Raw genomic sequence first — 13,919 nt, forward strand, 5'->3', positions numbered from 1 at the left:
TTTATTAATCATTTTTTATAACTTTAATGTAATTTCGGGTCAAGCAGGAGTTAAACAGTTTCAATTAAATCCATTTGCAGTCGTCTTTTATAGAAAACGTCACTGAAAGACAAATGTTGCCACTTCAGACTGTTCTAGGTTAATTTGCTGTGCATTGTTATATCTTCTAGTGTTCGGTTTTGGAAAATTATTTTTTTATGTCCTTTTTAATATTTTTGAAGTGCGGCCGTAGAAGGAGTGATGACTTTGATCCTTATCACAATGACCCATAGTGTACATCAACCATCTTCAGATTAGATTTTTCTGACCACCAAGTGCATGGGAAGCAATTAAAGTCTTCTAAAAACGAATGTTAACACTATTCTGCATCAGAAAGGTGTGGGGGCAGAGTGTCATTGAAGCTAGAACAGGGTTAGGCAGCAAAAACCTTTTTATAGGTAAATAATGTTTCCCTGTTGCAGCATAGAAACGCATGCTGTGCATCTTGGGCATAACAGTGGCACAATTGGCCGTATGGCAAAGTTAGCCTTGTGTGTGTATTCATATAACCCTGTTATGTCTAATACCTGTGTGTGTGCTAACAACCATGTCACACTTTAGATGTCTGTCAAGGAGACCTTTCCAAGAAAAGCTGCTTTCTTTCCTGTTGGATGGGCCCTCAGTCTTGAACATAAGCTTTTGTTGGCCAAGGAATTACCAAACTGAACACATCTAACTAGCAAACCAGCAATTTTACCCTTCATGGTAGCTTTGTACATACATTTTGAAAAATAGTTCAATAACAGTTGTTGGAATTTGTTTATGGATTTTGTCTTGTCCATATATCAGTTGTTAGCGGTTTGATTTTTGTTGAAACACAACCAACCTTATGAGCAAATGTGAAGCGTATGCAAGACTATTTTCTTTGTGTGTCAGTAGGTACTGCTGGATTGCTTTCTGCACCAGAATCTCAATGACTCTTCATAGCAAAGTTCTAGTAACCAAAAGGTAATCTTCAGTGCAATATGCATGTTATTACTCAAAAGGATACATACAGTATAGATGGAGGAAAAAATGGATTATTTTCCCCTTTGCACCAGGCCTAAAAACTTTCTCTTAGAAACAAATATGCATCGTTAGGTGTTTGCTGTACATCGTTGGTGAAAATTGAAGTCACCGGCCTAAGACTTCAGAAATCAAGCTTCCAAATTCAGTGCCACTGGCTTGAGGTATATTCAGAATATCTGATAGCAGTGGAACTTTCCTGTGCTTTGCACAATACGTTCCATGAAAAGTGTGCACAAATAATGCCTAGCCCAAGAATATATGGTTAGGATCAAGCTTGGATTTTATTGTGAGCAGGAGGAGTAAGATCGAGAGAGGGGGTTGTGGAAAGGTCTTGTGCCAAGGGATCCCTAGGCCATTGAATTGTACGAACTTGTAGACAAAGTCTCTGGATTTCTTGTGCGTCTGACGAATGCACCTCCTTAAAGATGTCCCTATTGTGTGAATATGTGTTCATTTTCATTAAAATCCAACCTGTGAAAGACACCTTATACGTCACTTAGTCTGTCTGCAAATGAAATTATTTACCCTAGCAGGTAAAGGGCTACCAAGTGAATCTTGTTCTTGATTGCTCTTTGCCAATTTTTGAAGTTTTTTGTCCTACTTTGGTATTAGTGAAACAGATTCCCTTTCACAATCCTGTCACAAGGTTTTATGTACAGGTGTGTGTCCTACTGCCTTAAAAGTGCTTGCTGTCTCCACCAACTGACATTTGGTGAACACATTTGTTGGGATTCGATTTTGAACGATTGTCGTAGGAACTGATAATATGACTCTTACCATTGGCATTTTCCAGGAAAGGAAGTGGTGTTTGAATAGCAACTTCTCATCATCAAAAGTCTTTATTTCAGTTTTAGAGTACCATAAGAGACACACACACACAAATCAAAATTAATGCATTCTGGGTTGGTGATAATACAAGATACTCCATATGCAGACTATTGAGAAAAAACGATTAACAAATTCATAATACAAATATACAAGTGCAAAGAGGATCAGAACTAGGCAGATCACATTATTAAGTACTTCTACCTATCGGGACACAAGCTAAAGTGCAAATGCATTAATAAATATTATTTATATCTCGATTGCAAGTATGTAAGGCCCGAATAAGCAGCATCAGCCATTTTGAAACCCCTGCCCCAAATGGCCTATAAAAAGGATAAAAAGCTTAAAATATTAACATTAAAAAAAAAACAATTGTTTACTCTTACCAGTGGCATTTTCCAGGAAAGGAAGTGGTGTTCAAATAGCAACTTCTCGTCATGTGGTCATCTTGAATTTTACTATTTCAGTGGACAAACCTGGAGTGGCTCTTAAAATCACAGCCATCTTTGCTATAAGGAAGTATTCTGAGTAGGTTTATCTCATGCAGGCACCCCTATTGAATTGCCTCTTTTTTGAAAGCGTGCATGAACCTCCATCACCAGTTGTAAAAAAACTCCTATTTATGCGCTCTTGCTTATGATTCCTGAGTTTGCTGATGAGCATGATAGAATAACCGTATTAAACTTCCCCCATCACACCAAGCGATCTAAGGCCCTGTCTAGCCACGGGTATCGAAATAGTGTCAGGCATTGTCAACAGTATGGTACGTATTTTTAATATAACCCTTTTTACTTGTCATCACCCTTGTTCTTGTGGAGCTGCTTCTGAAACAGTGGGCGAATCCTGACGACCGCGGACATCTGAGGCTGTTCTTGCGCTGGGACTGCGAGGCCCAGAGTGCCCTGTTCTACAGTGATTCAACGCACCTGATCCTCTTCCCGGCCACACCTCCCCGCTCTCTTGCTATAAAACGCCTCGCGGCCCCCGCTTCGCGGGGCCGCTCGCAGGCACGGACTACGTATTTTTAATATAACCCTTTTTACTTGTCATCACCCTTGTTCTTGTGGAGCTGCTTCTGAAACAGTGGGCGAATCCTGACGACCGCGGACATCTGAGGCTGTTCTTGCGCTGGGACTGCGAGGCCCAGGGTGCCCTGTTCTACAGTGATCCTCTTCCCGGCCACACCTCCCCGCTCTCTTGCTATAAAACGCCTCGCGGCCCCCGCTTCGCGGGGGCCGCTCGCAGGCGCGGACTACATATTTTTAATATAACCCTTTTTACTTGTCATCACCCTTGTTCTTGTGGAGCTGCTTCTGAAACAGTGGGCGAATCCTGACGACCGCGGACATCTGAGGCTGTTCTTGCGCTGGGACTGCGAGGCCCAGGGTGCCCTGTTCTACAGTGATTCAACGCACCTGATCCTCTTCCCAGCCACACCTCCCCGCTCTCTTGCTATAAAACGCCTCGCGGCCCCTGCTTCGCGGGAGCCGCTCGCAGGCGCGGACTACGTATTTTTAATATAACCCTTTTTACTTGTCCTCACCCTTGTTCTTGTGGAGCTGCTTCTGAAACAGTGGGCGAATCCTGACGACCGCGGACATCTGAGGCTGTTCTTGCGCTGGGACTGCGAGGCCCAGGGTGCCCTGTTCTACAGTGATTCAACGCACCTGATCCTCTTCCCGGCCACACCTCCCCGCTCTCTTCCTATAAAACGCCTCGCGGCCCCCGCTTCGCGGATGCCGCTCGCAGGCGCGGACTACGTATTTTTAATATAACCCTTTTTACTTGTCATCACCCTTGTTCTTGTGGAGCTGCTTCTGAAACAGTGGGCGAATCCTGACGACCGCGGACATCTGAGGCTGTTCTTGCGCTGGGACTGCGAGGCCCAGGGTGCCCTGTTCTACAGTGATTCAACGCACCTGATCCTCTTCCCGGCCACACCTCCCCGCTCTCTTGCTATAAAACGCCTCGCGGCCCCCGCTTCGCGGATGCCGCTCGCAGGCGCGGACTACGTATTTTTAATATAACCCTTTTTACTTGTCATCACCCTTGTTCTTGTGGAGCTGCTTCTGAAACAGTGGGCGAATCCTGACGACCGCGGACATCTGAGGCTGTTCTTGCGCTGGGACTGCGAGGCCCAGGGTGCCCTGTTCTACAGTGATTCAACGCACCTGATCCTCTTCCCGGCCACACCTCCCTGCTCTCTTGCTATAAAGCGCCTCGAGGCCCCCGCTTCGCGGGTGCCGCTCGCAGGCGCGGACTACGTATTTTTAATATAACCCTTTTTACTTGTCATCACCCTTGTTCTTGTGGAGCTGCTTCTGAAACAGTGGGCGAATCCTGACGACCGCGGACATCTGAGGCTGTTCTTGCGCTGGGACTGCGAGGCCCAGGGTGCCCTGTTCTACAGTGATTCAACGCACCTGATCCTCTTCCCGGCCACACCTCCCTGCTCTCTTGCTATAAAGCGCCTCGAGGCCCCCGCTTCGCGGGTGCCGCTCGCAGGCGCGGACTACGTATTTTTAATATAACCCTTTTTACTTGTCATCACCCTTGTTCTTGTGGAGCTGCTTCTGAAACAGTGGGCGAATCCTGACGACCGCGGACATCTGAGGCTGTTCTTGCGCTGGGACTGCGAGGCCCAGGGTGCCCTGTTCTACAGTGATTCAACGCACCTGATCCTCTTCCCGGCCACACCTCCTACCGCTATTTGATTGACACCTGTTCACGCGTGAGCGGGACGCGTGCGGGCGTAGTCCGGGGCGAAGCCCGGGCAAAGGGCGGGCCCGTTTAAGCCCGTTCAAGCACGGACAAGACCGGACCGGGCCCTGTCCCCTTCCTCCACTGTCTCGCCGTGCCCGAGGAAGTAAGTCACTATGGACACCCGAAGTAAGTTATCGAGATCCCAACCGATAGTATCTGGTACTTTGGATAATTTTATTATCAGGGCCAATTCTGTAATCCAGGGGGAACTGAACTTGTTAGAAAGGCGCTTATTCGATGGGATTGCCAGTACGCGCAGGTCGTCTCTGGGTCTAATCGCATCTGCAGGCTCCCCTTCTAACCTCGACGATTCACAGGCAGCATTAATGGACAGTATTGATCACACAATTGAATCTGTATTATCCGACTTAAGATCTAGTTCCCCCTCATGCAGAGACACTCTCCAATCTATTCCTGAGGGTACTGATCAAATTACGCATCCCCTATTGCCGGACTCGACGTCGAATCGAGCACAGTATACTGAGGAGGGTGCTCTCCCAAAAAGAAAACGAGTGGGGATTACCAAGAGAGGGAAAAAACCCAGACTCGACAGACTTCATACTAGTACTGTCAATGTATCTATTCCAACATGTACTAGGCCTGCCCAAGTTAACAATGGCACTTCTAAACCCCCACTGGAACAAACTTTATTGACATCTAATACCTCTATACCTGTCTCTGATTGTGACCTGGAACCCGATGAGGGGTTTGGCCGATTTACTGATATTATAAATACCGCTATCAAGGGACTTCTTACTTCACTGATAGTTAGGTTTGATGTAATTGACACTAGGCTCAAGGAAATAGAAAGGGCCGTTACAGTCCCTGTAAATTTATTAGAGAGCAGAGTTAAATTGTGTGCTGTATGCGAAGCGAGCAAGGCTGATTCACATTTTCCTTCCCTTCCTATCCCCTTAGGTTCTTCAAACTCTTTTTCAAGGAAGGAAATCCCTCCACCTGGAATTCGAGAATCAATGCCAAGTATTCCAGAACCCATACCAAACACTCCTCTGCCTACATCCTCTGCCCTCCCATATACAACCTCCGTGTCTGCCCAATGTCAACCACAAACCCTAACTAAGAACTCAATCCCAGTATCTAACCCAAAATATATAGATTCGGATCAAACCTCTAAGGATCCAGGAGCCCACATTCATTCAAATATGGCCCTAACAAACAGGAGAAATATAATTAATCTCCCACCAGAAGCTTCACCCTACGTTGTTGTTTTAACAGGCGTTCCAGAACTTACTAATTCTGCGTCTGAATCCTATTCATCTCTAAAAAATAAAGTCATTAATTGGCTTAACAAGCACAGGCCTCTCCCCCAAAACATTAGGTCACAGGTTTTAATGGTCAGGAGGGTTCCTTGGCTGGGTAGTACCACAAAGAATATTAAGGGCGACTGCATTTTGGTCAATTTCAGTAATCGCCAAACAGCTCCCTACATTCTTAATTGGATTGGCAGCAACGGTACCGCCCTTATCAACCCTTTACCTCTGTCCTCTTTCTATCCCCCAATTCACACTTTCTTCCAGGCCGAGATGGATGGTAATTGGTCTAAAGTTGGGGGCAATGGGGCTAGAGGTAGGTTTAGGCACTTCCATATTGATGAGCCCTCATGTTCTGATTACTCAACCTTCAATAGGTATGCCTGTCTTGAGGATGTCGATTGACTCCCTCAGGAGGTCCCTATTTCTGTTTCGTCCCCTGTAGTGTTTCCACTTTCTAACTACCAGTCCACTTCCCCTGTCCCCATTTTTGTTCCCACTACTACTCCTATTTCTTCAAATTTGAGTGAGCCACCTGTTTGTAAAACTCCCGCTGCTGTTTCCAACAGTATAGCAAAACACAAAGTGCTCTCATGGAATATAGCCGGTTTACCCAGCAAACTTGATTGTCCAATATGGGGCTCCTTTATAGATCTTCATCAAATATGTTGCTTCCAAGAAACTTGGGCAAGACAAGATTACCATCGAATGGGCTTTGCTACTTACTCAATTCCGGCGGTGTGGGGTGGTTGTGGCCGTCCATCTGGTGGCTTGACTACTTGGGTTGCTACTCACTTGGGATGTACTGTTACTAATTCTGAAACTGGGTCTGATGATATTTTATGTTTGATACTGGATTGGGGCTTAGATATTAAACTGGCGGTGATTAATGTGTACGCCAGACCCGTGAATTTTTGTGCGGAATCCCAGGTGATTGAGGCCCTATCAAATGTCTTAACTAGAATACCTGACCATATAATGCTTCTTATAGCTGGTGATTTCAATTCCCATTTTGAACCACTCGAGGGCCTGGTGGACCAAATAAACTTAGAAGAGGACGAAATCTGGAATATTCCCCAGGTTGCAGGCCCAATGGCTAGGGCCTGGGCACCCCTGGCTATCCAGATTACTTCCTTGACAATGGTCCACTCTATTGGGGCCTGTAATGGACGAACCATCTTAGATAATCCCCCTAGGCCCACATTTAACAAGCCAGGTAGAGAGGCTAGACTTGACTATATTTTTGTTCAAGCCAAGGAATGGAATTTTCAAGTCAATCCAAGGGGGGAGAGCGACCACAACCCTCTTATATTGGATGTCTCCCTATCTGGTTTGTGCCCTCTAGATTTAGCGGCACCAGCTAATATCGAGCCATCAGACTCAGTCACTCTTTCAAATAACAAGCGGAGAATTAAATGGACCAAATTGGTTCGTAATCACAAAGAATTATCCCAAGTTTATGCTGTAGCGGCTTCTGTTCTAAATAATGTAGTGGAGATTTTAGAGCAGTATTCCCCTTCAAACTACTACGAGAAACTGGCTACTGCCCATCAGGAATTGTTTCACACGTTGTCCGGTTTATTTAACCCAACCGTTCCTTGTAAAAAGGGATTTGTAAACCAGCCTAACTGGTACAATAAGACCTGTAGATTGGCCAAGAGTGACTTGCTCGATGCTATAAAGAAGAAAGCCTCCAAGTCTGACATTCAATATAAGAGACAGACTTATAGATCCCTGATACACCATGCTAAATTGGAGTGGGCTTCTGAAAAGTGGGAGAATCTAACATCTGCCTTAAAATCTAGAGATTCACGGAGATTTTGGTTGATTGTATCTACTGGTACAACCGAACCTCCTGCAGTTGTAAATAATAATATTGCTCCAGAAGCCTGGGAAACTCACTTTAGCACTCTTTATAGGGGTCTGACATCTGCCCTAGCGACCCCACTATATGCAGTACCAAGCCAGGATCAGGTAAATTTCACGTTAAGTGAGATTCAGCTTGCAATTTCTCAACCCCCTGCAGGTAAAGCACCAGGGTTGGATGGGGTACCAGGAGATTTGTACAAACACGAACCTAGAGTATGGGCACCATATCTTACATTATTATTCAACGCTATCCTTGATGGTTTGCCTGTTCCCTCCATATGGCTAGGTGCCGAAGTTGTGCCTATTTTTAAAAAAGGGTCCCCCTTGTTGCCTGGAAATTATAGGCCTATTAGTTTGATAGATGTTGCCCAGAAACTTTTCTCGAGGCTGATCTTGAATCGTATTATGGAATGGGTTGAGACCTCTGAGATCCTGAGCAACTATCAGGCTGGCTTCCGTAAGAGCGTTTCTACAACTGATCAGATCTTCAGATTGTGTATGCTCTTCTGGAAAACAGTAAAGATAGAGGGGGGCTCCCTCTACACAGTCTTTGTCGATCTCCGTGCGGCTTTCGACTTAGTTCCCCGCACAAAATTATGGACTGTGCTACAAGAACTAGGCCTCCCAGGGCCTCTCTTGCACATACTGGTGCGCCTCCATACTAATAACTATGCGAGGGTAAGATGTGGTAGAGATGGTAGCCTCTCAGCTAGTTTCCCTGTCGAAAGAGGGGTAAGGCAGGGTTGTGTTCTGGCACCCACGTTGTTTTGTCTTTATGTAAATGGCCTCATCTCTCATTTAAATGACGTACCTAATAGAGATGCTTCACGGCTTGCGGGTATTGGCATTTCTGCCATTATGTTCGCCGATGACACGCTGCTCCTAGCTGAGACCCCTATGGGGCTTCAACGTGTCTTGGATGGCTTTGTCTCTTTTTGTATTGACCGGGGGTTGGAGATCAACACGGTTAAGACCAAATTTATGATCTTCAACCCCCCTAGGTCTCTTCGCCCTAATCCCACTATAAATGGAATTAGCCTAGAAAGAGTCCACACTTTCGAGTATTTGGGACTAACTCCCGAATGAGAAAATGACTTGGTCCCATCATCAGGTAAATTCAAATTTAAAGTTAACCCAAAGGGTAGGGGGAATTCTGAAATTATGGAATCAATCCATGACTCATCCTATTGGTCCGCCTCTGGAAATTTACAAAATGCAGGCACGTGGGGCTCTAATCTATGGCGGCGAACTCTGGGGCATTGACTGTGCCCCTGAGATTGCCGCTACGGAAAACAAGTTCTTACGGAACTTGTCTGCCCTTCCATCTAGTACGCCGACGCCGCTACTTCCCTTAAGGCTCGATATGGAACTGAGACCGATAAGGGAGGAACTAGGTGTGAAGCCTTTAACCTTTTGGAGGCGTCTCTGGACAACCCCTGAACTCTTGAGTTATCGTTCCGAACTTATGGAACTCTACCTTCATCCAGCTCTAGGCAAAATCCCATGGCTTAACTATGTCAAAAATGAACTTTCTAGGCTGGGCCTTCGGACCCACTGGACAAAACCCTCAGAGGCCTGTGCGACCATATCCCGCAAAGAACTTGTTGCACTATACCATAACTCCAATCTTTCGGCATCTTTTGTAAGTGATAATTTGGGATCAATGACCACTACTTTTTTAACTATTAAGGATCACTATAGATTGGAAACTGTGCTGAACGATATAAATCCCATCGCCTTGAGAAAATTATTTCTACAATGGCGATATAACGCACTCCCAATTAGAGCACTCACCAGCAAATGGCACCCGCCTACTCTAAAAAATTGTCCTGCATGCTTTAGTGAGCTGGAGGACGATATTCATCTAATGTTTTTTTGTCCTATGTACACCAAATCTAGGAAGAAGTGGATCGCTCCTATTTGCAGGAATTGGGGCTTCAGGCGTCATTTAGATGCCTATAGGCTGCTGAAAAGTGATCTATCTCCTTCTATTGTATTTGCTATTTGCAAGTATCTAGCAGCAGCATGGTATATCAGAAGAATTCACTTGTTGAAATGAAATGTAAAATTGCTTACCTGTGGTTGGGATTATGCTGAACTATTCCTGTATCTGTATCCACCCTAGATTATAGTTGTCTTTTATTACTGTAAGATTGTTCTTTTTAAGATAATTTGTTGTATCCAATTGTATCTGTATGACCTCTTTTATGATTCTTTGAATCGAAATAAAGATTTAAGAAGAAGAAGATATTCATTGAGTCAACTGGTGACTATTCTGGTCTCTGGCACAAACGGAATAGTATGTCATAAATGTCATAATGTCAAATGTCATAAATGATTGCCATGTTGTGATAGTTTGCGGTCAGCTGCCATCTAGCTCCAGGAGTGTGAGTGTGCACTTGATGCCAAAAGCATTTGCTTGGACATCTCAACCAGTAAGGGTACCTCTTTTGTGTACCACCAGTAGGTCACTAGTATGAATCCAAGCTTGCAGACTATTCCTGTCACGTTTCTTAGGTTGGTAAACTGAGTTACCTCTGATTTGGATAGTAATACCTATTGTAAATGGGATGATTCTGCATGATCATTTATATGGATATTTTATTTTGCCACTTATTAATGCTTTTGGATCTATCTAAACATATCTTATGTTCATGTCGTTTTTTTTTCTTTTTTAACCCTTTAATGTACCTACCGGGTTTCAAGATTCTTCACATGACCAATTCTGCTAGTTAGTTTGCTTGATAAAAGCCAATCGCATGGAATCATATCTTCACTAGCGCAAAGGTCATACAGGATAAACCACTCTTATTCGAACGATGCATAGAAATACAAACGGGCTGTGGTATAGCGACCTGTCCTGTTAACTAGTACAATAGTACTTGGCTCACCTGACTAACTGTACAAGTATTACCAAACCTATTCCTTTTCAAAATCTTTAAGTGTGAGATCTAATTTCTATATTGTCTGATAAAAGAGGGAAAGAATGAGATGATGCTGATTTCCTGCTGTGTAACCTTTTGTATACCACAAGACCTGCCTCTAGCCTGTAACTGGGTGGTAAAGCTAAGTAGCGGACATCTCTTCAAGCATTCCATCCATCACATTTTTGTATATTTTACGATGTCATCCTAAGTGGGACGGTTATGCCCAGACGTGGGTTCTATGCAGACTGTCACTTGAAGAAAGGTGTATCTTGCTGATAAGCCCTAACTAGGACACAACTGGCCCTGTGTTTCTTGGGTTCCAGTTCAGCGAGGACCTGGCATTGCATTTCAAGCTGGTCTGTTCCCATTGGAGCAGGGGAAAGACTGATTTGCATATGACTGGATCCAAATGGAGGTGGCATGGTGTGCATAATAACCATGAACTGGGATACGCCACCAAGTATTTCGCCATGGCTGAAATTAATTCAAGCATTCCATTCACCACTTTTATTTGTGTACTTGAACCACTTTACTTAAGCCTTTTCTATTAGCTTTATCTCTATATGTCAGTTAGGTACCATAGTATTCACGCAGATTCTACAAAATGTATGCACGTCCGTTTTTTTCACATTACTGGTGAAGTTGTGAACATACTATCATCACTCAGTTGATCACATAAATAGCATATCAGTCTGATATTCAAAGATAATTAACCTTCATTTGACGGCAGCTTGTTGGGAGGTAGCCCTGTCTTTGGTTAACTTGGCATTTCACACCACTCACTCAAGTCTTTTTAGTTTAGCATCCGTTTCCACCTGTTTCATGCAGCTCTCTTCCACCAACTTCCATTCCCTAGCATTCTTCTTCCATGTTTGAAGGCAGAGCTGCACCGTGTAGCCGGTGTGATTATTTGTCTGTTTGCCAACAGCAGCGAGAGGGCCACAAACCTTAAACATATCCTGCCCTTTTACGTTGTTGGGTGAAGCTCCAGTAATGAATGCACTGGAGTGTGCATAACTATGGAGTCTGCTGTTTGTTTCAATGTTTCCATTTCTCATCTCCAGTATGTCTCCACTACTGTGCAGGTCCACAGTATCTGTAGAAAGTTGGCTTTGTTATGTTTGCACCTCAACAGTCCCCTGATTTGTTCGGGTAACTTTTACTCAGTTGTGGGTAAGGGAGGTTCTGTCTAGTGTTTTACATTGGGTGAGCCAGAATCTGGCATTGATTGTTGCTTTTTTTGGGTGTATTTTGGGACTATAGTTGGCATCTGTGAACTCCCTTGGCTCTTGTATGTGCAGTGGTGCTGGTTCTGTTTCATTAACCAAGCCCTCCTATAGAGATGAGATCAGTCTGCCCCCTTGTATCAATGCTTGCAGAGTAGATCATGTCTGCGAGAAAATCCTTCTGTGTGATTCTTGCAGTCAGTCATTTTGGCATTGAAAAGGAACTGACTGGCTCCATCCCAAAATAGGTTTTCATGTTGTCAAAGGGCTTAAACAGTATCATTCATGTATATATCGTCCAGTGTTCTACAGTCTCCTCTGATCCATCCAGCTTACTCGGTTTCTGTCATAATTTTGAGAAGCTGGATGGACGCAGATGCCAAAGTTAGACGTGGAGACCTGTTTCAGAATCCTCTTGTTCACAGACATACACATCATAGAGACCAAGTGTGCTGTCCACACTCCCATTTCATGTGGCGATAAGATCTTTTGCGGTGCACTGTTCGCGTGGCAAGCCACCAGCTGCAATCGTTCACGATTAGCTATTGATCCAGCCGTTGTGGTCGTTGCTGGAGATGTGCCATCAGATAAATTGCATTTAAAGTTGGATGAGGTCAGTCCACCCATTTTGAGTGCTCAGTTTGATTCTGGGTTGAGTCCCGCTCACAGGTCAGTTATCAGGCCCTCCTGTCTCTGAAACATTGACTTGGGTTATATCTGCATCAGCCATTTATATACATAAAGACACTTAGAAAGTGTCTGCACTTTTACTAGTGTAATACAGGCCATCATTGAGAGTGGTAGCTTTTTCCAGAAGGGGGTCAGTTGTGCTTTATTGTCCACCACTTTTCCTGCATCCAGGGGTACACCCTCCTCTAAACTGTGGGAGAATGTGATGACTAAATATTTCAGCAACAATGGGTTGCCATAGCAATCCCAGGTCCGGTAAGTGTCTATCCAGACAATTGGGTGGTGCTCCTTGGGGGAACAAGCAAGATTTCAACGAATTCGGCGAACACCATTTGAAGAGAGAGCAGGTCTCGATGCATTTGACTGTGGGTAGCAGAGCGGGGGCGGTACCTGGGGCCGTGGCTGATTTGTTAAGCAGGGCTGATGGAAAGTGCGCTTGAAAAAGCCTAATTGGAAAGCGGATGAAGTTGACACCTTCTTGGTATCGAGGGTCAGACAGCAGTAGTGGTAAAGCATTTGTCACATCCTATACATGTGCTTGACAGCCTTTGATTGTACTGCTCTTGTTATCCTAGGGCACACCCACTGGGTGCTCAGCATTGCCTGGTCTCCGGATGGGAAGAAGCTCGCCTCGGGATGCAAGAACAATCAGGTATGTGCCTCTAAAATGACTTTCAAAGCGAGGTCTTCACTATTTTTCCTTTACTTCGAATAAAGTTTCACCTCGGGAAAGGAAAAACAAATTCTACTTTATAATGAACATCAAAGCCAACATGGTTAAATAGAAAAACCATTACAAATTGTAGTTTAAATGCCGAAAACGTGAAATCAGAAAAAACTGTTCTGCCTAGTGATCTTGACGTTTATGGAAAAGAAGCTTTTAGTTTGCTACAAACAATTGGAAAGTTTCCTTAACCTGGGAGCAAAACATTCTATGGGACTGCTCCTCCGCTTCAAATGGTATTTTCCATCTATTTTTTTCAGTAGTAAGTGGCAGTTTTAAAGCTGATGATTTAGCCTTCGTTCAGCTGATGGTAAAGCTTTAGTGTTTGTAAATAAAGGAACACAGTTTTACAGGCTTCGGCATAATGCACAGTACTTTGAAATCTATTCATCTGAAGATATGGCATGGGTGCGGGATCCGCAGTAGTGGGAAGATGGCAGTGCACTGCTCTGCTTTGCACGTCATGCAGACGCACGGCTGAAGCTATTTTATGCATCTCTGGCACATTGTGCCCCAGGCATTGCAGTAGCGCCTCGTTGCATTGTGTTTGAGCTACCGGGGTCTTTCCCTTTTCCTA

General features: G+C 44.5%; 1 protein-coding gene across 1 annotated transcript in view; it reads left to right on the plus strand.

Annotated features, from left to right (window-relative positions):
- Window positions 1–13,919, plus strand: part of NLE1 (notchless homolog 1) — a 203,986-nt gene that overhangs the window by 24,978 nt on the left and 165,089 nt on the right. Inside the window, exon 5 of the mRNA XM_085647121.1 lies at window positions 13,194–13,270. Within this exon, the coding sequence (XP_085503247.1) occupies window positions 13,194–13,270 (77 nt within the window). The remainder of the gene's footprint in view (window positions 1–13,193; window positions 13,271–13,919) is intronic.

The sequence above is a fragment of the Triturus cristatus genome, chromosome 3_2 (genome assembly GCF_964204655.1).
Source record: "Triturus cristatus chromosome 3_2, aTriCri1.1, whole genome shotgun sequence".
NCBI lineage: Eukaryota > Metazoa > Chordata > Amphibia > Caudata > Salamandridae > Triturus > Triturus cristatus.